The sequence below is a fragment of the Paramisgurnus dabryanus genome, chromosome 2, assembly GCF_030506205.2.
Source record: "Paramisgurnus dabryanus chromosome 2, PD_genome_1.1, whole genome shotgun sequence".
Lineage (NCBI taxonomy): Eukaryota > Metazoa > Chordata > Actinopteri > Cypriniformes > Cobitidae > Paramisgurnus > Paramisgurnus dabryanus.
In genome coordinates, this window is record NC_133338.1 from 4,926,645 (window position 1) to 4,951,413 (window position 24,769).

The following is a 24,769-nucleotide window of genomic DNA, read 5'->3' on the forward strand; positions in this document are numbered from 1 at the left end:
CGATTCGATTCACGACTCAAAGAACGATTCAATTTGATTCGATTAACAATTACATTTGATTTGATTCGATTATTAACGATTCTGTTCTGTAAATTTTTGTATACATCTGCATCTATATCTATCTATCTCTATATCTATCGATCTATCGATCTATTGATCTATCGATCTATTGATCTATCGATCTATCTCTATCGATCTATCTCTATCGATCTATCTCCATATCTATCGATCTATCTCCATATCTATCGATCTATCTCTATATCTATCGATCTATCTCTATATCTATCGATCTATCTCTATCTCTATATCGATCTATCTCTATCTCTATATCGATCTATCTCTATCTCTATATCGATCTATCTCTATCTCTATATCGATCTATCTCTCTATCTCTATCTCTCTATCTCTCTATCTCTCTATCTCTCTATCTCTCTCTCTATCTCTCTCTCTATCTCTCTCTCTTTCTAACTCTCTATCTATCTATATATATTTTTAAATTATCCATCTTATACGTTATATAATCAAGATTCATTTGATTTTTAAATATAAAATCGAAACAAACAATTCACGATTCAAAAATAGAGATTTCAAGATCGATGCATAAGCATCGGCAGGATTTGTAATCAATGCATCGAGAAAACGAATGAATCGTCACACCCCTAAAACCTACCCATATTTGAGAGGTGATAAAAAGAGAAGAAATAGTTTTTCATGTCCTGTGCATGTATGTCCTGACAGATAGGATGAAACAGGTTTTTTTATTGTAAGGCATTAAAATTTGGTAAAATCATTTAAAAATCTGTTGCTGTTATTTTTAAAACGCTGGCAGGGAAAGAGTTAATTTACAATTTATTTCAACTTTGTTGACCAGTGAGCAGTTGATATCAATGATAAAAATTATTGCTATAAATAATAAAAATTAAATAAGTTATTATTGTTAATTTAATAGCAACTACTCCCTAAGAAACATTTATTTTCCCTCATCTAAAACAGAAAACATGAGTATATATATTTTTTGTATATTTTCTGATGTCTGGAATCGATAATTAAGGATTAAAACATAACGTTCAATATATTGGTAACAAATACATTCTCTGAGAAATGATATTTTAGTTTTTGACTGAAGATGTCACCATCCATAATGCTGAAATTGCTCTACTTTTTTACAAAAAAAAAAATCAAAGAACTGTTTTGCGAACACAGAATACATCCCAATTTACAACTTCTTATAATGTGTGCTAAAAACAGATGTTTAAATTAATCGATTAAAATAAGAGCATTACTGTTTCACCCAACAAGGGAACAACCGGTTATTTTAAGACACTGGAACATCTGCTTTCCTAAACATTACCAAAAACATTCTCACTGCTTAGTCTGACAGGATTTAGACTGATGAAAATACGGCGACTGACACACAGCAAAGATTTGATACGAGTGGGATTATTTTCCACAGGACTGTTTACCACTTCATTTTTCTCATTCACGGCACGGCAGTAAGTCACCCTGAGAGACTGTACACTCGGCCCATTGTTTACGCTTCAATCAGACAATGACTGTGGAAATGGCTACTGGATCCGTAAATTAATTGCTTTTATGGGGGAACGTGTAGTTTGTTTGTTTGGTAGCCAACTGGCCTAACATTTAAAACGATCAAATGCATAAAAAACAGCAGAAGTGAAGGGCAGGAAACTCCAAAAGACTTGTGATGTCAGGTTTGACATTTAGGGTACTTGAGGTGATAGCCACATATCGTCAAGTGTTGATTCAACAGCATTTTTAACAGGAATGTTCAGACAGTGCGACATCGGTGTATTTTGCTGACCAGGGAAAGATTATAACACACGATAATATACTGTATAACATCAAATATAATGAAATGCTGAGAAAAATACCCAAGGAAACTGCTTTTTGATATATACATGACTTCAAACTCTGACAATAGATGCAGGAGCTCATCTAGAAATAACATCCTCATGCTGAACATCAAGGAATTGGTTACAAGGAAGGGTTCGCCTTTTACAGTTACTGTATGTTTCTATGGAAGTGCAGACGTCCTTTCTGCTTGACTTCACAAAATATATTTCTGTTGTTCCTTTCACGTTGTGCCTGCTGAATTAACAATGAGTAGAGATGAATATACGGTTTATTTTTTGAGTGTGATAACCAAAATTTATTGAACTGCCTCGAGCAAACAGCATTCTGGGAACTGCGTACGGGGGAATACTTTTAAACAAAAGGCATTTCCAGATGTCCAACTGCAACAAGCTAACAACACAGTGTGTTGTGGTAACCTCTGATGTTTCATCATGAAGTCCTGATCTCTCAGATTACACCGTCTCTGTAAAGCTGTGCCAAACACTCATAAAGCATTGTGTTTCTTAAAAAGATCTAACAAAGGTTAGCTTCTTCGACATTTCTGCTGATTTCTAATACATATTCATTTTTAACTCGCTGGTACATATTGTATGTTAAGCGTAAAGAAAGACCTCAGATATCATAAACCAATATATACCTTTGAGGTACTACTATGGACCCTTTAGTGTTATTTTGAAAGGGCACGGCACCACTTTTATACCTTTATTCTGAGAGAGTAATTATGTAACCCTGGACCACAAAACCAGGGTACATTTTATGAAATTTATCTGAAAGTTGAATAAATAATCTTTCCATTGATATTTTGATTGCACTTTTATTATCAGTTATTTTTCATTCACTTTATTGTGTTTATTTCTTATGAAGAATTTTCAGTTTTTTAAAGAGATATATTAATTAAATAATTACTTTAAAATGTGTGTAATGTGTATTAGTATTTACTGCAGGTAAACCTAGCAAAATATTTAATTTAAATAATAAAAACAATGTGTGAAAATTATTTCATGAACAAACAAAAAAATATGAGAATTAAATGTCAAAGCAAAAAAAAGTCAATTAATCGTCAGCCAAATTTTAAAACCGTGACAGCCCTACTTGTGACTGGTGCTCCAGGCTCATATATAGGCATGGGCCGGTTACCGGTTTCAAGGTATACCGAGGTTTTAAACAATCAAGGTTTCAAAACAACTAAGATTTTCTGTAATACCGTTTGCAAGGTATGAGCCGGGTTTACACAAAATTAATTAAATCATTAAGTCATGTAATTTACATTTAATACACTGAAAAAAATGAATCATTGAATTTAATCAAATTTTTTTAAGGTAAGTGGTTGCAATCAATTTATTTAAGCTACATTTAAACAAAAAAGATTAGTAAAGTAAAGTAAAATATAAAACTTTTGTTTAAATGTAGCTTAAATAAATTGATTGCAACCACTTACGTTAAAAAAATTGATTAAATTCAATGATTCATTTTTTTCAGTGTATATATTACAAAAAAAATTTTTTGAAAGAAAATTATAATTTAAAGGCTTTATTTTCACCCAGCACACATGTTGTATGTTGCTTAAAAATTGAAAGATTGTCCAGTTAAAAAGTTGTTGTTTGTATACTTCTGAAAATAACACATTTTACTGATATACCGTGAAACCGTGGTATTTTTGCTTAAGGTTATCATACCTGCAAAATCTCATACCGGCCCATGCATAGATATATATATATATTTGTGTTAACAAACAAGAAACAGCATTTATTTAGTACAAAATGTATTTTACCCAATATTCAATGAATAATACACTTTACTTAAAAGTGTTTGGTTAAAGTTTACGATCACCTGACTTTCATGACCTTAAAATCTCTTAGTAAAATAGTTTTGTAGGAAAATACATAATTGTGCCAAGCAATTCATATCTTTCACCAGGAAAACATTTAACTTATTTATTTATTTATTTATTTTTTAAAAAGGGGCCTTGGATTAAATGATGAATAACCAGTGAGCCCAGAATAAATATGAACTCCTTTCATGCTGTTTAAATTACAAGAAGGTGCTTGATAAGACGAGTGCACATTCCTATACATTTTAGACAAAGGCTGACTGCTATAACATAGTTCTGCTTCATTTTGGATTTTTTTGTGTGTGTTATTTTATAGCTTTAATGATTTTTATCATTCTAAAAATTTGAAAAGCATAAAGAATAAGTAGTGTATTTTTGACACATTTTCGTTGACTTCAATGTATTATTTTATTGACTGCAATTATGTGGTATTCCAGACATACACAAAATGACATCCTGAAAACAAAAACTATGACTGAAACAAAACAGGGTGAATTGTGTCTATATTTACATGATTTTGGATGGTTCAGAGACCAAAAGTATGGTTTGAGGGCATTTCTGTGGCTCTGCTGTGAACACTTCTCAGCACAGTTTTGTTTTTTTCCTCAGGCTGACTCAAACTGCCCCACTTCTGTGAAAACACACTTAAACATTTAAATTGTGCAATGCAATGCATTATTTAGTCACGTTACATTCAACGGATGATAGTTAGTGCGCTGGCAAACAAATGTTTTACAGAAATTCATTATTTGAAATTGAGAAAGGCAAACTACTGTATATGAAAAGACGCTGTGGGAAATCTTTCTGACCCAACAATCAAAGTAAGCGAGAAGATTTATCTTTTTTGCCTAATGCAAAAAGTAAAACAAACCCACAGCAGGATAAACAACATCACTTTCATTTATATTCACAAATATAACAAAATTTCAAAACAGGTTTCTCTGTCATTCATGGAAAACGCAAACAATCCTTGCACTATTATTATGTGGATTATTATGTGTGAGTGCAGTTGCGGCCTTACGCCACTGTGGTGGCGCTGTTTTGTTGTCAGTATAGTAAGGCGCTGAACAAACTTTATGGCAATTCATTGCATTTCCCCTATTATTAGGTGCTAAATATACGCTATATTTCATGGATGTTGTGCACGTAAATCACTACAGACACAAGCTGATGCAGTATTGTTTCATGCATAAAATTGTTTAAGTGGTTCAACATCGTAGTCGCGTTGGCGATCAGAGCTACGTGAATCAATCAGAGCTACGCGAATCAATCAGAGCTACGCGAATCAATCAGAGCTACGCGAATCAATCAGAGCTACGCGAATCAATCAGAGCTACGCGAATCAATCAGAGCTACGCGAATCAAACAGAGCTACGCGAATCAAACAGAGCTACGCGAATCAAACAGAGCTACGCGAATCAAACAGAGCTACGCGAATCAATCAATCAGAGCTACGCGAATCAAACAGAGCTACGCGAATCAAACAGAGCTAAGCAAATCAAACAGAGCTACTTGAATCAGTCAGAGCTACTTGAATCAGTCAGAGCAACTTGAATCAGTCAGAGCAACTTGAATCAGTCAGAGCTACTTGAATCAGTCAGAGCTACTTGAATCAGTCAGAGCTACGTGAATCAGTCAGAGCTACGTGAATCAGTCAGAGCTACGTGAATCAGTCAGAGCTACGTGAATCAGTCAGAGCTACGTGAATCAGTCAGAGCTACGTGAATCAGTCAGAGCTACTTGAATCAGTCAGAGCTACTTGAATCAGTCAGAGCTACTTGAATCAGTCAGAGCTACGTGAATCAGTCAGAGCTACGTGAATCAGTCAGAGCTACGTGAATCAGTCAGAGCTACGTGAATCAGTCAGAGCTACGTGAATCAGTCAGAGCTACGTGAATCAGTCAGAGCTACGTGAATCAGTCAGAGCTACGTGAATAAAACAGCGATCTGTGAATCAAACAGAGCTCAGTGAATCAATCAATCAGAGCTCCGGGAATCAAACAGAGCTCAGTGAATCAATCAATCAGAGCTACGTAAATCAAACAGCGATCCGTGAATCAAACAGCTATAAGTGAATCAATCAGAGCTCGGTGAATCAATCAATCAGAGCTCAGTGAATCAATCAATCAGAGCTCAGTGAATCAGTCAGAGCTACGTGAATCAGTCAGAGCTACGTGAATCAGTCAGAGAACAGTAAATCAAACAGAGATCAGTGAATCAAACAGAGATCAGTGAATCAGAGCTCAATGACTCAATCAATCAGAGCTTAGTGAATCAATCAGAGCTACGTAAATCAATCAGAGCTACGTATATCAAACAGCGATCCGTGAATCAAACAGCGATAAGTGAATCAATCAGAGCTCAGTGAATCAATCAATCAGAGCTCAGTGAATCAATCAATCAGAGCTACGTGAATCAGTCAGAGCTACGTGAATCAGTCAGAGCTACGTGAATCAGTCAGAGCTACGTGAATCAGTCAGAGCTACGTGAATCAGTCAGAGATCAGTAAATCAAACAGAAATCAGTGAATCAAACAGAGATCAGTGAATCAGAGCTCAATGACTCAATCAATCAGAGCTTAGTGAATCAATCAAAGCTTAGTGAATCAATCAGAGCTCAGTGAATCAATCAGAGCTACCTGAATCAATCAAAGATCAGTGAATCAATATGAGAACAGTGAATCAATCAGAGATCTGTGAAATAACTTTTTACGCATTTATTAAGACTTATTAGTCATTATTAAAAGAAGTAGGCCATTTAATGCTAATTATTTATTAATTGTTGACAAGTTACAAGCTGGTTGGTTCATAATCTATAAAATCTGTCGTTCTGACTGGCATGAGGTAATGCATTCAAATAAAAGCAATGATAGAAGCCAGAACAACTAGTTTAACTTGCTATAGTTTAGCTACAGTAGACTAAAATATATGAATATTAAATATCATTTATTAAAATAAAACTATTAAAAGATCAAGCAAAGAATTAGGATCTCAACAAAACTTTTTTGTTTATTATATTAACAATGAAGGCAGGACAATTTGTTTTCTTTGTCAAAAGTGGAGGAAAGGATGGCAGACGTGACATCAGCTATCACCAAAGACTGCAAAACACTGCAAAGAAAGTTTGAACAACTTTGCTGTGAATTAACTCTGCTGCTTTGTTGTTTTTTAATTAATTTAATGTTTTATAAAATAAAAAAGTTTATAAATGTCTTTTAATTTTTACACACTTAAATATGTTGCATGTTAAATGTGAGTGGTTAAGTACACATGCAGGAAAGCATCACCTGCACCTCATTTTGGGCCAGGAAAAACCCTTATCATATGTCTCATTTCCATAAGTCAAAAGAAGGACTTTCAAACAAATCCGTGGCCGTTGCATTTCTAAAATAATCAGCGCTCCAAAAACAGCAAATTTTTTAATGATTTCTAATGCAAATATATAGTAATGGTGTGAAATACTGCAGGGATTGTGGTTAGTTGCGCTGTGCTTTACGATAAAGCTGAAGGTGTTACTGAAAGTTTCCTGCTACCGTAGCAGTTCTGAAAGACGTTTTGTGGTTTCAGTGGTGTAAGATGCAGCAGTTCACATTTCAAATAGTTCATGCTTACTGTATCATTACAGTCCACTATAGAAATGAGTTTAACACCACACGCCGTGGGTTACTTCAACTAACACAGCGTCACTCGGAGTCTGAACTGCAAAGCCGATCCATTCGGCGCGGTACCTTTGATTCCAGCCCACTCGTAACTATAAGCTTTTCTGCCTGTCATCACCAATCATGGTTAGCCTCAAGATAAAAATGACTCTTTGGCTCGTCTCCCAAAAAACAAGCAGAAAGTAGAAAAATCCCAAAGCGAAGTCAGGACAAGACCACCGGAGATCTCATACGGCGACAACTGAACGTTTAGCCACAATTTTGTCTTGCTTTACAAAAGCAGATGTGGGTTTGGGTCTGAAAGTTATATGCGTGCCTCGGACACGGGTCAGGTATAATATTAGCGGCCTCGGGTCTCATGTAATTAAAAATTTACATTTTGTCATTTAGCAGACGCTTTGTCCTAAGCGACTTACAAATGAGGTAAACAATAGAAGCAATTATAGCAACACAAGAACAGCAATAAATAAGTGCACTGGAAGTAGTCTCATAAAGTCCAATACAGTCAGGGCTCTACACTAACTTTTTGCAATGGTTGCAAAGGTGTGCCTTACTTTTTTCTTAGGTGCACCAGCACAAAAGTCAGGTGCACCCAAATTTTTGACTGCATTGAATTTAACACTGCAGTTTTACAAGCGCCCATGGTGATTAAATGTACAGAATATAAATTAGCATGCATTTTATAATTTTCATGCTGTGATTCTTTTTTTCCCTAGCCTATTGCTTTTATGTTTGTTCTAAAATCTTTTTCCTAAAAATACTTTTATTGCATTGTTTTGTTCCCATCTTTTATTGTAGTTTTAATGTTGTGTGCAGGATTTGCCAATGCTGAAAACACAAAATAAGTAATATATTTAACAACATGTAAGTAAAAACATAATTCCCCAGTAATACGAGATGCATAGCTAAAAGTAAAGGAAACAGAGACTGAAAACATGAAATTTGTATATTTAATGCCGGGTAAGTTTGTTGGCTAATGATGATTTTCTAGACAATGCAGTGATTATGAGGTGGTGTTATTTCTTAGGTACTCATTAAATTTCTGGTTAATGAGTACAAGAGCACACAATGGATTTATTTATCTGAATTTGGCAATAGAGAATTTACTATTTATTAGATATTAGTCGATATAGTGGTAATGGGTAAATAGTGTTTTAGTGTTTCATGTATTTAGGCTTCTTTCTCTTGCGCAAACTCCTGGACCAACTCCGCTTCACCTCTGTATCCGCACCCGTTTGGCTGCTTTCCACACGTCTCCTATTGAAAAATAAGAACTAAATGCCGCAGTTGCGGCCGCGTACCGTGTGAACCCCCATAATGAGGGAGGGAGGTGTCCGGTTTAGACCACGGTGTGTGTGTCTAATGTACATCTGTTGTTGAACCAGAAGAAGACTTTCGAGTTGCACTGGTGCAACCTCAGATTTTTTTAAGTCGCACCATTTAAAAAATTAGGTCGCATGTGCGACCAAATTAGTCACACTTTTAAGCCCTGACACTATACATAACCAAGGGTATTTTTTTATTAAAACAAATGTCTTTTTGCCAAACGGACCCGCGAAGACCCAAACTATCTTGCATGTGTGCATCAAGTCCTTTTCGCCGGTGCCGTTTACATTTGAGTTAAAAAAAATTGGCACTGGGTCGGACTCGGGTCTAATTTGCTCGGGTTTGTCTCTACGTTTTTCGTAAAAAAATAAAATGATGCACATCAGGTTTGGGTAAAAAGTGATTCGGGTCATTTCGGATTGGATACAAAGACGATTATATAGACAGTTATAGCAGTAACAACATAAACAAGCGGCTTTAAATATCATAAATATCAACAAAGTCCTTTTAAAGTAGTTTATTTATATAACACGGCACATGTTTACATCCAATAAAACCGTCAATTGAGGCAAACTATGAAATGTTAAATAATCAACTTCCACCAATACTAATGTTGTCTTTTAACAACTTAACCTAAATCTCTATAGATTTATGAAGTAGGAGAACATTTTTTAGATTTATGAAGTAGGAGACAAAATTGCATGGTATTGTGGACGGCCATTACAGAGACAAAAAATCAAATCTATGGAGGGAATTAAATTCACAACACATTAATCATACAGAGAATCATTTCCCCAAAGCAAACACGGAGAAAGCAGCATCCTAAAGTACCTGAAACATTTTACATTCAGTGCTTTTCTGCATGGCAGTTGTTAAAATCAATATATTTAATCTAAAAATTGATATTTAATGTAAATGTCAGGGGAACTCAAGGGTATATTTCAATCAGAGTCGCAAAACTAACTTGTTTCAAACCATCTGCTGGTATTTCTCAATAAGTCATTCTTGCTTGACAGTGAAAGGACCCGAAAGTCATTACGTCCAATGAGAGTTGACAAAGTTAAGTAGAGCACATATTTATGCAAATGAGCAGCGTTGCACTGTAGCGACTACCAATGAGTGACCTCTACACACACTGCTTGCATGAAGAACCATTTTTTGAAGCATGTTCCTGTATACATTTACAAAAACTGTATCAATGTTTATGGAGAAATTAATTCATAATTTTTAAAGTAAACTGCATTTGGCTTAGAGCGACCATGTGTAACGCCATTTAATAGGTAAATCATGTAACAAATCACCTTTAAATAGACCAAAATGTGTTTTTTAAATCATGGGATTCGGCTTCCTAGCTAGGAAGGCAAAACTCATCAGTAAACATAGCTGATAACCAACAGAAATGGAGTATGGCAACTGCCCTAATCACACAGAGCCCATTACAATCTGATACTTCTGCTACCATCCACACTCCGCAAGGGAAACATTTGGCCTTAATAGTTAAAGCAGTAAATGTGGGCCGGTATTCATACTTTAGCTGGGTCTGCGCCAAGAGCATCAGGCCTAAGCAAAAAAATCAGTGCCGCCCAGAACAGGAAAAACAAATATCGACAGTTAAAGTTGCAATAGCCCACAAAGCACTGGGTTTGCATGGGGGGGGGGGGCTTATCTACAAAACAAAGAGCCTTTTCCATTAGCCAGAAGAAAGGGTTTCATTCAATTCAGTTAGATCTGATCTGTGTGTACTGGATATCTTGGAGACATACCGGTTATCGTTGAGTTGGGTGTATCGAGGCTGAGGGTCTGGGTCGCCGTCGTTAACGTCATAGCTAGCATCAGGATCCTGGAAAGATAAAAGAAAAAATAAGGGAAAGGCTTTTTTTAAGACCAAAAATATACAATTTAAGTAAATTTGTGCTTAAAACAAGCAAAAATATCTGCCAATGGGGTGGGAAAACTTTACTTGAATTAAGTGTTTAAGAAAAAATAAATCTTATTTCACAATTTTTTTTCTCACCCCATTGGCAGATAATTTTGCTTGTTTTAAGGACAATTTCACTTAAATTGTATATTATTTGTCTTAAAACTAGACTTGATTTACTTCGGTCATTTTGCTCATCAAGAAAAAAACATCTTAATTTAAGAATTTTTAGATATTTCTACTGAAAACAAGACAAAAATACTAAGTAAGAAAGTAATTTTTTGCAGTGTTTACTTAATATTTCTCCAGACAGATCTATCTTTTCTATTCATTTTCCTTTAAATGATGTGATCTGATGAGTTTGAAGCTCCTTTTTACTCAGTCTGTTTCTTAAGCGCTTGCTGCGAGCGCAGACTATGCATATTGTGCAGCTTACTCCCGGGTTCACACAGACTTGTTGATTTGTCCTGTGTTTATATGAAAATCTGTTTTATTCCCTTGTGTTTTATCTGAACTAGATGAACATTTATCTCACGACCCCAAATGTGCCATGATTCATGTTATTTATATGTGGTTTATGCAAAAAAATGTGCACTACATATTAAATACATTTTACCGGTTAAAAATAATGAAAAAACATTTAAGAGTTTTTAAACTCACATAGTTCTGAATCAGGTCTGGATGGTTTTTTTCAATCCCATCATCCAGAATGGACACAACGACACCTTGTCCGGTGTAGCCCTGCTTCCAGGCTTCTTTCACGTTGAGGTCCCGATGTTCTCCGTTGTACTGCGTAGAAAATAAGACGAAGAACAGATCAGCATCACCCTGTTTGTTCACCGAGGATCACATTTCACCCATCTTTCACTTTTGAAGCAAATATCAGCTCTCTGGTTTAGGCTGAGGTACTCTGTCTCCTGCGTGACATCACAGCCAACACTTCTCAATGATTTTAATGACATGACCTTCTCCTAATCCTCAAATCTACATGTAAAAAATTCTTGTTACACTGTATAGATGGTTTCAGCAACAACAACATAAACAAACGGCTTTTGTGTACCAAATGTAACTTCTGGAAATCCACCGAAGTTTAGATTTTTCAACTTGTGCATTTACCGCGGCAACGCTCAATTTGCGCGGAATGCACCGCGCCTTCCTCGCGTTCCGCGCCATCTGCGTGTTCCACCCCATCCGCGCATACCGCGCCGCAGGATAATAATCCGCGTATAATTGCGTCTTTGCATTGACTTAACATGTACATCACCCGCGCTTGCCGCCTCTACCGCGGCTGGTGTAAACGCAACAATAGTCTTTCAGAAGACGAAACATCTTATTTTCCACAAGGTATTTGTTTTAGAGATCAGTTAAGTAACTAGCCAGATCGATAGACAAGCACAGAACGGATGTTAACTTTGGGTACAAGCGTGTAATCATGGCAACGCGTCTTTATAAAAACCATCTATATAAAAAAGGAGAAATCTGATGGACGTAAAATCACGAAATTAAATTATGTAAAAATTTATGTCAAAGTGTGATTACAGTGCAAAAGCAATACTGTAAGAATGTTTTTTACGAACAATTAAAACAAATTTGTTTGTTTCTGTTTCATAAATGAAACCTACTGTGTTGTGTTCTCATGTAATATTCATGATTTTTTAATGTGAAAAGTCTATGAATGATGATTTTAAAAAACTGGTTACACTTTACAATAAGGTTGTGTTTGAGTTAACATAAGTATGAACAATACTTCTTCAGCATTTATTAATCTCAGTTCATGTTAATTTTAGTATTTACAAATACATTTTTAAAAATCAATAGTTGTAACGGTTAATTTTGTCATAATTTTCTCATCTCCGTGTTGTTCTAAACCTGTATGAATTTTTTTTCTGATGAACACAAAAGAAGATAATTCGATAAATGATGGTAAGCACACAGCTGATTGTAACCATTGACTTCCATAGTAGGAAAACAAATATTATGTTAGTATTGTGATAAATGATGAAGATATTTTGGTAAATGATGGAAAGCTCACAGTTGATGGTACCCATTTAATTCCATCGTACGGTATTTGTTTTTCCTACTATGAAAGTCAATGGTTACAATCAGCTGTGTGCTTACCATCATTTATCAAAATATCTTATTTTGTAATCATCAGAAAAAAATTATACATTGAGGACGAGAAAATGATGACAGAAAATCCCTTTAACGCACAATGAACTAGCTGTATTGACAAATTTATAAATGCTGAAAAACTATTGTTTAATGTTAGTTCATGTCAGCCAATGTTAACAAACACAATTGCATTGTAAAGTGTTACCAAAAAACTTTACATACACTAAAAGAAAGTATTACGGCATGCATTTTGTTTATGTTATTTTATGATTTTTTGTGTGCATCTCCCAAATGAGCAGCAAAACTCAAATCCCATGATGCAACTACTACACCATAGCGCATGTGGACACAAGATTAGAGTCATTACCATTCTTCACATTTCCCGACACTCCCGTAAACAAAAGTTGACCTAAGAGTAAGATGTCTTGAGAACTGACATGTGATACACGCGTGCCTCTGTCCCACCCACTGCCTGACCGGCGAGAATTGACCTCACTCCACACCCGTCCCACTCCAGCGCAGAAGAGAACGTGGTCGCCTTAGTTTATCTGAGCAGAAAATTGAATTTATTTCACAGCATGGCTCCTTGACTCTCCACTTGGTCACAGTACGGTTGCACTTTTCTCCAGGGAGACTGAAGCGAGAAAACTGAGCCAGTAAGGTGCCGTCGAGTCACGCGACCCCACAATGATACAGTCCCCTGGTTATCCTGGGACTGCAAGCCAGTCTAACAGTATCGACAGTTTATTTCTTAACCCAAATGATGCAATCTTGTCTCAAAGGTTCAGTAATGATGGCACTGGTGGTGATAAATTGCTGCTGATAACCTTTGGTCAACTGTTGCAATTGCAGAGAAAACTTTTCTCTTCCGTTGAAATGTTATTGAGTCGCTCCTACCCGCTGTACTGGTAAACATGATTGATAACGCCATCGAAGTGAAAAAAGCTTGGGGAATAGACTTTAGCTCAGAGCAGCCAATGCTTTCATTGTTTCAAGACATTTTCCAAATGCAAAAAAATGGCATCTAGTGTTTCTTTGATTCATTAGCTGAAATGAAATATATGGGTATGCCGCATTGCTGCTGAATGCACGGTGACATAGCGAAGCTTGGAAATATGGATTACCATTCACGAATTTGAGAAAAACACCCATGCTGGCCTTTAAAACACATCATAAAAATAACGTAATGAACACCTGAAATGCCACAAAATATACAACATCTATATTTCAGTGCCTCCAAATTATGAAAAATCTTAATAAAAACCACATCCTGATGTCTGCACTATACCGCTATACTAATTAAATTGAAAGATTTGTACACTTTTTTTAAATAATGGCAAATTCAAAAGCACCTTTGCTTTCAGTTTGTAAGGTTTTCATGGTGTTCAGCAGAGATTCTCTTACTATATGCAATAAACACTGACATTTTTAGATGGCTGCTGGATTTATAATAATGGTAGTCATAACTGTCGTGTTCAAACAGTGCCAACAAATGCCAAAACAAAGTAAGACACTGTGATGGACAACAGGCATATATAATAAACAGTGCAGTCATTGCCTGTATTTACTGATGAATGATTTATACCATTTGGCGGGGGGACAGCAGGTGTGCCGCAAAATATCTTGACACAGATATAAAACAGCCCACATAAAGCTTTTTAATCCACTCTTTATTCTGATGACATTAATAAGGTACAGAATAGTCTAGATGCCTTTCTGGTTTAACCACTCGGGTACTTTAGGTATATTTAAATGTATTTTTTTCCATGATCTCACAAAAAGCGATTGAACGCATTCAGTATAGGCATGTTTTGATCGTCAGTGTAACCTGTGTAACATGATCTCATGGAAATCCGTGTTATAGAATTCAGCATGGATGTCTTTTCCGTGTCACTCTTAATGGATTTCTTATGTCATTTTATGCATTCTTTTCTTATTGTTTTTTCCCATTTTCAATTTCTCAAGTGTTTTTTCCTATTTTTCATAAATCATTGTCACTTGGTGTTGGGGTTAGATTTAAGGTTTGGGTTGGGATGTACTTGTATGTATTGGTTTCTACATGTTTTTCTTTCCCTCTTAAAACTATTCTCGCCTGGAGTTGGGGTTAGATTCTAACCCTAACCCCAAGCGACAATGGTAGGGATGCACCGATACCGATACTGGAATCGGCCTCGATACCACATTTTCTAAAGTACTCGTACTCGTTAAAAGTCCCCCGATACCTGGAATCGATACCATGGTTTGAGAAATGTCTATCTTTGCGCGGCGTGTAAGGGGTTAATGCCTCGTGTTGTCCAAAGAGGCAAAGTTTACAACAAACTGGAAAACTAGTCCTTTGTTTTTTTTGCTATATGACTAAAGCTGTAACCTGTAAATTTAAATCATGTTTTTTTATTAAGTACTCGGTATCGGCAAGTACTGAAATGCAAGTACTCGTACTCGTATTCCAAAAAAAGTGGGATCGGTGAATCCCTAGACAATGGTAAGAAAATAGGAAAAAACACTGAGAAAACAATACATAAAATGACACGAGAAATCCGTGGGAGTGACACAGAAAAGAAATCCGTGCACCTCTCACGATAAAAAGCTGAATTCCGTGACATGGACACGGATAAAGTGATCAAATTTTCTGTGACTACAACAGAGATTTTCGTGAGATCAGGTTGAACCTGTGATACACATAACAGAGCAGAAGGTGTCATGTTGCGTTTACACCAACCGCGGTAGAGGCGGCAAGCGCGAGCGATTTCAATGTTAAGTCAATGTGAAGAGGCGTTGACGCGCGTCTGGAGGTCCAGCGGCGCTGATGAGGCATGAAGCGCGGCGCAGAAGACGCGTTTCCGCCACATTCGCGAGTCTAAATTGCACGAAAGGCGCGAATTGAGCGTTGTGCGCGGTATGCGCGAATGGTGCTTTTGTGCATTTTTCGGTTCACGCAAATTTGCGGTTGACGCCAGAGTTGAAAAATTTGAACTTCGGCGGAATTTCGCGCCGCGTTAACCAATCAGGAGCGTGGCGGCAGCCCCGCACGGAGTCACTCACTCAGCATGAAGGCTTGATATTATCCGTGAGCAGTCACCCGGAGCTATACGACACAAGTTCTTATTTCTATAGAAACAGGAATAAAAAGGACCTCGCTTGGAAGAGTGTCAGTGAGGACATTGGGCAACCTGGTAATTTGTAAATAGACATTTCACTTTTGAGTCACATGACGTTTATCGACCCGCGCCGTTTATTTTTTCCCCTATAGTAAGGTGACGAAATACAAACGGGTAACTCTCTCGATAAATGCACAATCAACATCAGCCATCCTGCAAACAGACAACCGCATAGCACTTGCCCCTCCCACAAGAAGCCGATTTTGCCTCTGAAGCGCGTCAAATGTTAGCTTTTTCCACGCATCTACTTCGCTCTACATGCGCAAATGCATTCAAACTGTTCAAGCGGCAAACTAGGCACGGTAGACGCGATTTTGACGCCTGAAACGCGGTTGGTGTAAACGCAGCATCAGATTTATTTTATTACTGTCAAGAGTGTGTGAGGTGAGCTGACTGATAATGACGATATATATATATATATAATGTTTAAAATAAGAGAGATTGTTTTGGTCTTGTGTTTTTTCTCAAACAGCAATTTAAATGGAGGAGGGGTCGATTGTTCAGCTTGGGACTGGCAGGCTTCTGTCAGAAGTACACTGTGCACACTGCCTCAAGCACTTAATTAAACAATTGCTGCCCTCGCATCGCATTCATAAGCGATTTAACGCAACTTACGCAAGCGCTGCATTAAAACATTTGCCTCTAATTCAAAAGAGAAAGTAAAATGTGCACGGCTGTATGTGCATTTATAATCTCCTGCCAGCCAGTGAAACCAGTATCACCGGGTTTGTCACACGCTGATTAACCGGTGGAAAAATTCCATTACCGCAACATCACTAGTTGTCTTAAGTCAAGGGTTTGTTCTGGCATTTGTCGAAAATCAGCCTTTAAATTGCATATGCATCATATTTTGCCCTACATGCTTTCTGTTAGGGGTGGGCATTTAGTTGCTCAAAAACTGCAGTTTAAAGCTGTTCCTGCAGATTACTGTAATTATCTAACTAATCAAACACCACTAATCGTGCCTGTCTAGCAGGTGTATTTTTAAACCACAGCTGACTCAACTGGTGTAGCAACAAACATCATGTTTAATAGAGCGTGTGTCAAGTATTCAAAATAATTATTAAAAGTTAAGCTTCTTGAGTTCATCATCTGACTGTATGGAATAAAAAACCTTGATATCCTTTAAAGGCAGGGTAGCAGATTTGATCCAGAAACATTTGTAGTTATGCTGGTTAAAAGTCTCCTCACTTCCTAATAGCAATCACTATGTTAAAGTGACTAAATGTATTCGTATAAATATCTGTGAAAGGCATAGGATCAAAAAATTTAACAAATCACTGAACTCTGACCGAATGCAATAATTGGACAAATGCAATTTTTGCACTCTTCTGTGAACGTCTAGCCTATCTAGTTGACGCAGACATCATGCGTCATCAGCGCATTCAATAGGGATGCTCCGATCGATCGGCCGCCGATCGGTATCGGCCGATAACGTCATTAAATGACTTGATCGGTCCTCGCTAAATTTGCCGATCTCCTAAACCGATCTTTCTGTTTACCTTTGTCAACATAGGGCTCCTGAATGCGGCTGCAGTTAGAGACCATTTTTACGCAATGCGAGCATTTTTATAACCCATCGCTCGTGTGTGACATGCAGATTTGCATTTCTCTCTTTGCGTTTGCAGTGATAAGCGTATTTTCTATGAGGACACGATCTGATCAACAGCGCGACGCGTCTTCACATCCCCATTAAACAGCGTATACAACACACATCTATCGCGGATAATTGCATCCTCATGCCAAAAGTTTATTATTTGCATGCGTTTTAAAGTTTGAGCGTTTAAACTTTCATTTTCCTCACAGCTGCTCTCGTCCGCGTACATCCGGCGCATGGACACACAGAAGCCTCAGTCATCAGTGCACGTGAACAGACATCTCTCTCACGTCTTAAAGCTACAGTATCCTAATTCATCTCTCAATAAAATCACTTTCTGCTCTTCACTAAAGAACTGTTATACTTCATACGAATGCGTGTATGTTTAATTCATACAGTTTAGACTGTGAAATGTTTTATTTTTATCACTTTTAACAGACATAAGACTTTTTAAAGGCATATTAAATTTCTCTTTGCAGAAGAAATATTTGTTGTGCTAATTTTTTGATTCTCTATTAAAACAATAATAAACCTAATTACTGCAAGTAATATAACAAAGGCAACATCTGTGTTATTACTTTATCTAGAAAAAATGTTAACAGTAACAGTCATCAAAAAGCTTGCATATCAGCTTGAAAAATCGGTATCGGCATTGGTATCGGCCGATCACGAAGACAACAAATCGGTGATCGGTATCGACCTGCAAAAACCCTGATCGGAGCATCCCTAGCATTCAACAAAACAAATAATAAAATTTTAGAGGTGGGCCGATACGATATTTGGTACCGATATAAGTCCAGTATTGTCGAAAATGGCAGATCGAATATTGTAGAAGTCTGGGAGTACAATCCGATCCAACACAGATCTTGTCATGGCAACTTGGGGTAAAGCGTGACTTGCTAAGCAACATGAATTTGCACAAAGTTGCACTTTAAATTGTCCAAAGTTACACCTTAAATGTAATTTGGAATTTTTGTGCTGACTAACTAAAAAGTTGCTACTAGACCCTGTTTTAAACATTTTAATAAAAATGAAGCAGCGGCATTACACAAAGAGTCTTAGATATGCAGTCATTTGTTGCACAGTAAAACGTTTGAGTTCTGTAGCTCTGTTTAAGCTTTTTGTACGGCTACTTGTGTTATTTAAAGCTTAATTGATTCAAATAGAGATGGTATTGAATCGGTATCAACCGATACTCAAGGTTGTGTTATCGACATCGGTATCAGACATGAAAAAGTGGTATCGGTCAGTCCCTACATTTTTTGAAACAACAACGACACAACCGTTTAGATTGGCAAAGAGCAAAAACCTGAATTAACATTGGCAACTTCACTGCTATTTCAAGATGGCAACAGCTGCGGGAGGCAAAGGGTCTGAAAAGGTTGTTGCAGTGTTTCTTTAGGAAAGGTAGGTAAGCGTTATGATTTATTTGATATTTAGATGGATTTAGATATTCAATTTTGATGAAACATTGTGTTGCTTATGTAGTTTGTGTACCTTAAAGCGTAACTAAACCCCTGGTCAGAGCCTGACTCCACCCACTGCAATATTTGAAAAATGCGAGAAAAGTGGGCAGATCCCAACGGAGATAGAGGGGACGAACTAAGTGTGTGGTGAGATCGTAACAAGGGCATGGTGAGCTTGAACCTGCTTACGTCACGAGTTATTTCTTGGACCCAACATCCAATAGAAAAATTCAACTGCAGTAGCCACCGTTCAACCTGAAGAGGGCAGCACTCAGACGTTTTTACACCATATATTGTAGTATTGAAACACTTTATATCCAAATGTCAAAAAACTTACTAAAAGCAATGAACAGCACTAATAAAACCCCATTCTTACAGATCATCAACTAAAAAAAGTTGGTTTAGGGTTTAGTTACTCTTTAACGAATTAGTGTTCCAATTCGTCTACTCAACCAAAACCGTGCTGTATCTAATTCCAATTTAAAACAGTTGTTTATGTTCTAATTTTAATCACTTTGTACTGTAAAGTTTTCTTATTGGTCAATGAGACATGAAAAGGGTTCTGGTCATGGTGTTCATGTCTTTGAGAGGAGGTGTGGCTTTGGATGGCGATTTGAATGGAGGGTGGGATCGTGATTTCAGTGCTAGTTAGCATTTTTTTTTTAAAGCAGCTACCCTGCCTTTAAAGCTGTGCACAAGCAAAAGTAATAGGAATTGTTGTCTTATCAAACACTTACAAAAATAATAAGATACTTTTACAAGAATTTAAAGGTACAGTTTGGATTTTTAGCAGCATCTAGTGGTGAGATGGCGAACTGCAATCAACCTCAATTTCGAAACGCATAGAGAAGCTACAGTAGATGCCACAAGACAAACATGTTGTCTGAGACCCCGTAGAGATGAAACACGCTCTGTATAACAGTTTGTCTGTTTAGGACAGAGGTGCCCAAACTATTGAGCAAGCTATTATGTTTAATTTGGCCCGTCATGCCACGTGAGATAAGGAAAAAGGATAAGCGTCATTGACGCAGATGTTCATAATTCTAATGAAACATTTTCTAAAATGTAACATTTTATGTTTTATATGTACATTATGTAAATTTAAGTTAAATGCAAGGAATTTAAGTGAATATTGTATATGTACATGCATACTTGAGGGGTGTTTAGCATGAATCACGAAACTGAACGAACTCAGGCTAATAACGGAGAGGTCAAGGCAGTAGAACACAGACAACAATTAAAAAAAAAAAAAAATGGCAAAATTATTTCTTTTTACAGCAGTTACCTCTGAAAATAAAACTGCACTAGTTATGCATAAACAGGGTAATTTTTGCTCGTTTCTTTTGCTCGGAAATTATAAATTAGGAGAATCAGGGCAACTTTCCTTTTAGGTCAGGTTTGGTTTTTGGCTCTTGATAGGAAAAAGTTTGGGCACCCCTGGTTTAAAGCTACTATAGAAACATGAAGGCGACTTCCATGTAATAAAGTATGTAGATAAAAACGGCTCATTCTAAGGTAATAAAAACAATACAGTACATTATGTAAGGCCTTTATAGACCATTTTGCAAGATGTAAATAACACTGGTGCAGAAACACTTCCTATTTCAGTTTGTAACCGGTTTCTTTATTTCACATATATCTTGAAGATGTTTGTTTAACTTTTTGATTCAGTTCTATATGTTCTGTTGGTCGCATTTTATCCCAACGTTTATGTAGTGTTAAAAAAATTAAACATGAATTGCTTCTGGACCAGTGTTGTTTACATCTTGCAAAATGGTCTATACACCCCTGATAATATAGTTATGTATATTATATTACATTACATGTCTGTCAAGAGATCCATTTAAAAGTTAAACAATGCAACTTTAATTATAGACTTAGAAAAACAGATTTTAAGGCTTTCTTTTTTTGTATTTGTGGTCACAAAAATGCCAACCACACAAATGCATAAATTCTGCTATAGGAAGATTCTGGATTGAACGCATGCAGACATGGCTGGCATTTCTCTGAAGTGCCAAAATCGCAACCTGAGCACATGCCAAGTTGGCTGGAATTTTTCCAAAGAGCCAAATCGTAACCGGCTGATTAAACTTGAAGCTCCACCGGATGACCATAATGGGACCGAGTTCACCATTACGCAACTTCTAATTTAACATGGGCGAAGGGAGCAGAGTCCCGTCAACGTGAACAGAATATCTCAGCATCTCATTCAGAGCGGGCAGCATTGTTTGCAAATGAGCAAACAAACACACATGAACCATTTACTTACCAGATACCACTGCTGTGCAAACTTCGGATCGATTGGATCAGAGTAAATATCTCTCTTCTTCCTTCGTTTCACCACCTGCTGTTCTGCCCACATTACCTTGAAAAAAACAAACAACACAGTCAGAGGAATACGGGAAACACCGCCTTCCATGATTTACCGGCAGTCCAGCTCGGCTGATTCAGAAATAGGAAACAAGTAAACAAAGAATAATACTGCACAATGAAACATTTTTTTTACAATGCTGATAGCTTTTGTATGGTCAGGTTTGAGTGAAATAGAAAAATCTAGATTTGATTTTATTGTTAAAAAGTAAGCTTTGATATTTTTAGATCAGTTACCTCAGCAAGAAATGTTTTCAGAGGTGACGAAAGGGTTACATTTGCTGAGATCTTTGTTAGAATAACATTAATTGATTAATCACGCACACCGGGGACATTTTTCAGGAAAGTAAATGGGGCCGATATTGATTTCAAGACGTTTTTAATAGGAGACAACTGTGGACAGCAGAGGAAAGCTGCTGACAGTCAGACAGCACAAAGTGTCCTCTTCTGTCTCCTTGGGCTCTTAGAAAGCGAGCACCCGCTGAAAGATATGAAGCAGTTTCTCTAGGCCAGAGACTGCCTGCAGCCGAGCTGGAAAACGAAATGCAGACGCTGGCAGATTGTTTGATTGACAGTGCAGCATGCCAGTTCTCACCGCTCACTGTCTACCAGGAGAATTAGTCACATGGATGACACATACAGAGATGTGACAGGTAAGTGAAAAACATGGTGGCATGCCGTGACGGTCACTGCCTTGACTGTGTACCATCATAGTGATCAGTCTGCAAATGGCCATCATATTTTTACTGATATGTATTCCACACGTTTTTTTAAATGGCTGCTTATTTGCCCACATGAAAATATCCCATCCTTACGTCTCTATAATACTCTGAACCAAATGATTTTTCTTGTTGTATGTCGGGAAAAAAAGTGCACTTAAAGTCCCCCTGTAGTCGATCATTTTATCATTGAAAACTCACCTTTGGGCATCATAATAGCAAATGTTGAACCGAAAGGAAAATTCTTGGCAGAAGCTGACTAAAATGAAATACTCAGCTGAATGCTGAATAACAAAAAAAAATATTTTTCATTTTCCTAAATATTTTGCACATTTTTTTCAACATTGCACAAGTTACATTTTCAGAATGTCCGTTTTACAATTTCTTTTACATTATTTAACAAATTATTTTTACACCTTGTCACTTCTCTTATCAGATAGATATCTGACCTTAAAATTGTTCCAGTAACGTTCGACCACATAAATGAGTCTTGGCTAAACGGATATTAATCTGATCTTCTATTCCCACACAAAATGCAAATAACCTATTCATTACTCTGCCTTAAGAAACTTGCAACGATGCTTTTATGCAGCACTGTATGTTGAGCAGCACCTTGATGAGGTATTGTACACCAGAAGTTCACATTTTATAGCGCGAGCTTAGTCAGATAGCGTCTACGGCAAAATTAGGGCCCTATAAAATCTGTTTAATTTTTTCCCAATTCCGTTAAATTTTTTCCCAAATTCTGTTTATCCGTTTTAATTTTTGGCAATTATTTTTTTACCCTTTATTTTAAACACAATCGCTTGAAATGCATATAACTTTACAAACACACACATAAGCGTTGTGGAGAGCCGCTTCGCATGGTTTCAGTGTTTTGGAGGGGGTCTGAAACGACGGGATGGGGTGTGTCGGCCAGATTTACTTCCCCCAGTATGCATTTCCCCCAGACATACGTTCTTCTCCCACACAAAAACTGAATTTTCTTTAAAAATTCAGCGAAACTCCACGTTAACACTAGATTCAGTGTTAATTTGCCAATTACGCGATTCCGTCCGCGATTCCGTGATCGCGGAAATTATAGGGCCCTACAAAATATACGTTAGCAGCCATTGTTAATCGCTAACGATTTGGGACAAATATGATTGTACACCAGAAGTTCGCATTAAATAGCGCAAGCTTAGTCAGATAGCGTCTACGGTAAAATTAGGGCCCTATAAAATCAGTTTTATTTTTTCCCAAATTCCGTTTAATTTTTTCCCAAATTCCGTTTATCCGTTTAAATTTTTGGCAATTATTTTTTTTTACCCTTTACTGTTATTTTAGTCATAAAAAGATTAAAATGATTAAAATGTAAATGATTTTGGGAAAAACGGGATAACACGATTACTTAATGACTGTAAAACATGCATTTACACACACAAACACACGCACGCACACACACACACACACACACACACAAGTCAATTCAATGCATTGTTTAGTGTTATTGCAGAAGGCTACACGTGTCAAAGCAGTTCCATATTTTAAACACAATCGCTTGAAATGCATATAACTTTACAAACATACACAGGATAGTGATCTGACTTCGGACAGCATGAGCGCGCGCTCTTTGCACGTGCGAGCGAAAGAGAGAGAGAGCGGCGCCATGATGCAGATGATTATATTTTAAATGCGAGGAATAGTTTGCCTCAGCTCGCATGAAATGCATAAAACTGAATAAATACATGAGGATTTGTGTTCGGACTTCAGACAGATGCGAAAGCACGTGCACGTGAGAGAGGTGCAGTGAGACAGACGTGGATGAGAGAGTGTCTTTGCGCTCACGGTGAACAAAATGTTGACAAAACGTACAGTTTTCCGGTCACATAAAAGTCATGTGGAAACTGCTCTGAACTAAGTCCTAAGCATCGTGGAGAGCCGCTTCGCATGGTTTCAGTGTTTTGGAGGGGGTCTGAAACGACGGCATGAGGTGTGTCGGCCAGATTTACTCCGATTTAGGTCCGGTGGTACCCATATAAACACCATCAGTGTAGATTTAACACTGGTGATTTTGCTGTGCAGTCTGCATTTTCCCCAGATATACGTTCTTCTCGCACACAAAAACTGAATTTTCTTCAAAATATGTCAAATTCAGCGAAATTCCACGTTAACACTAGATTCAGTGTTAATTTGCCAATTCCGCGATTCCGTCCGCGATTCCGTGATTGTGGAAATTATAGGGCCCTACAAAATATACATTAGCAGCCATTGTTAATCGCTAACGATTTGGGACAAATATGATGTCATTTAAATGTTAAGCTATGTGAGCGACGCTCTGTGCTCTAAATTTGATCCGTGTCCTGAGTCACAGCTCACAGTCGTGTGCATACATTCATATAAATTAATGTATTTTGTTTTTAGATTCATGCCGTGGCGCTTCTCATCCGGTGTGTGACCCCCTTGAGACGGCGTCAAAGTTGACAGGAGCATGGCAGAGGAAAAAGCGCTCTCAAACGTTTTATTTCTCGTTTAATATATTGTAGGACTTTACCAGTTTTAGGAAGTTTTTATTACATACTGCAGTTGCTGTTTATCGTTCCTCTTCTCATCTATGACATGAAATGAACAGCGCAAGTCTCTCGTTCTCCGTGCTTGTGCATTCAGCAGACTAATACCCATGATCACCGCCAATGTGTCTTTCTCATACGCTGGGTGGTGTTCAGGATGTCTTGATTTTAAATGATAAATGAAACTTGT

General features: G+C 37.2%; 1 protein-coding gene across 2 annotated transcripts in view; it reads right to left on the reverse strand.

Moving 5' to 3' along the window:
* Positions 1-24,769, reverse strand: part of furina (furin (paired basic amino acid cleaving enzyme) a) — a 141,046-nt gene that overhangs the window by 43,648 nt on the left and 72,629 nt on the right. For both annotated transcript variants that reach the window (XM_065294224.2, XM_065294223.2), the window contains exons 4-6: positions 21,211-21,306; positions 11,269-11,397; positions 10,454-10,530 (exon numbers count right to left, since the gene is read on the reverse strand). In XM_065294224.2, coding sequence (XP_065150296.1) covers positions 10,454-10,530; positions 11,269-11,397; positions 21,211-21,306 — 302 coding nt within the window. The remainder of the gene's footprint in view (positions 1-10,453; positions 10,531-11,268; positions 11,398-21,210; positions 21,307-24,769) is intronic.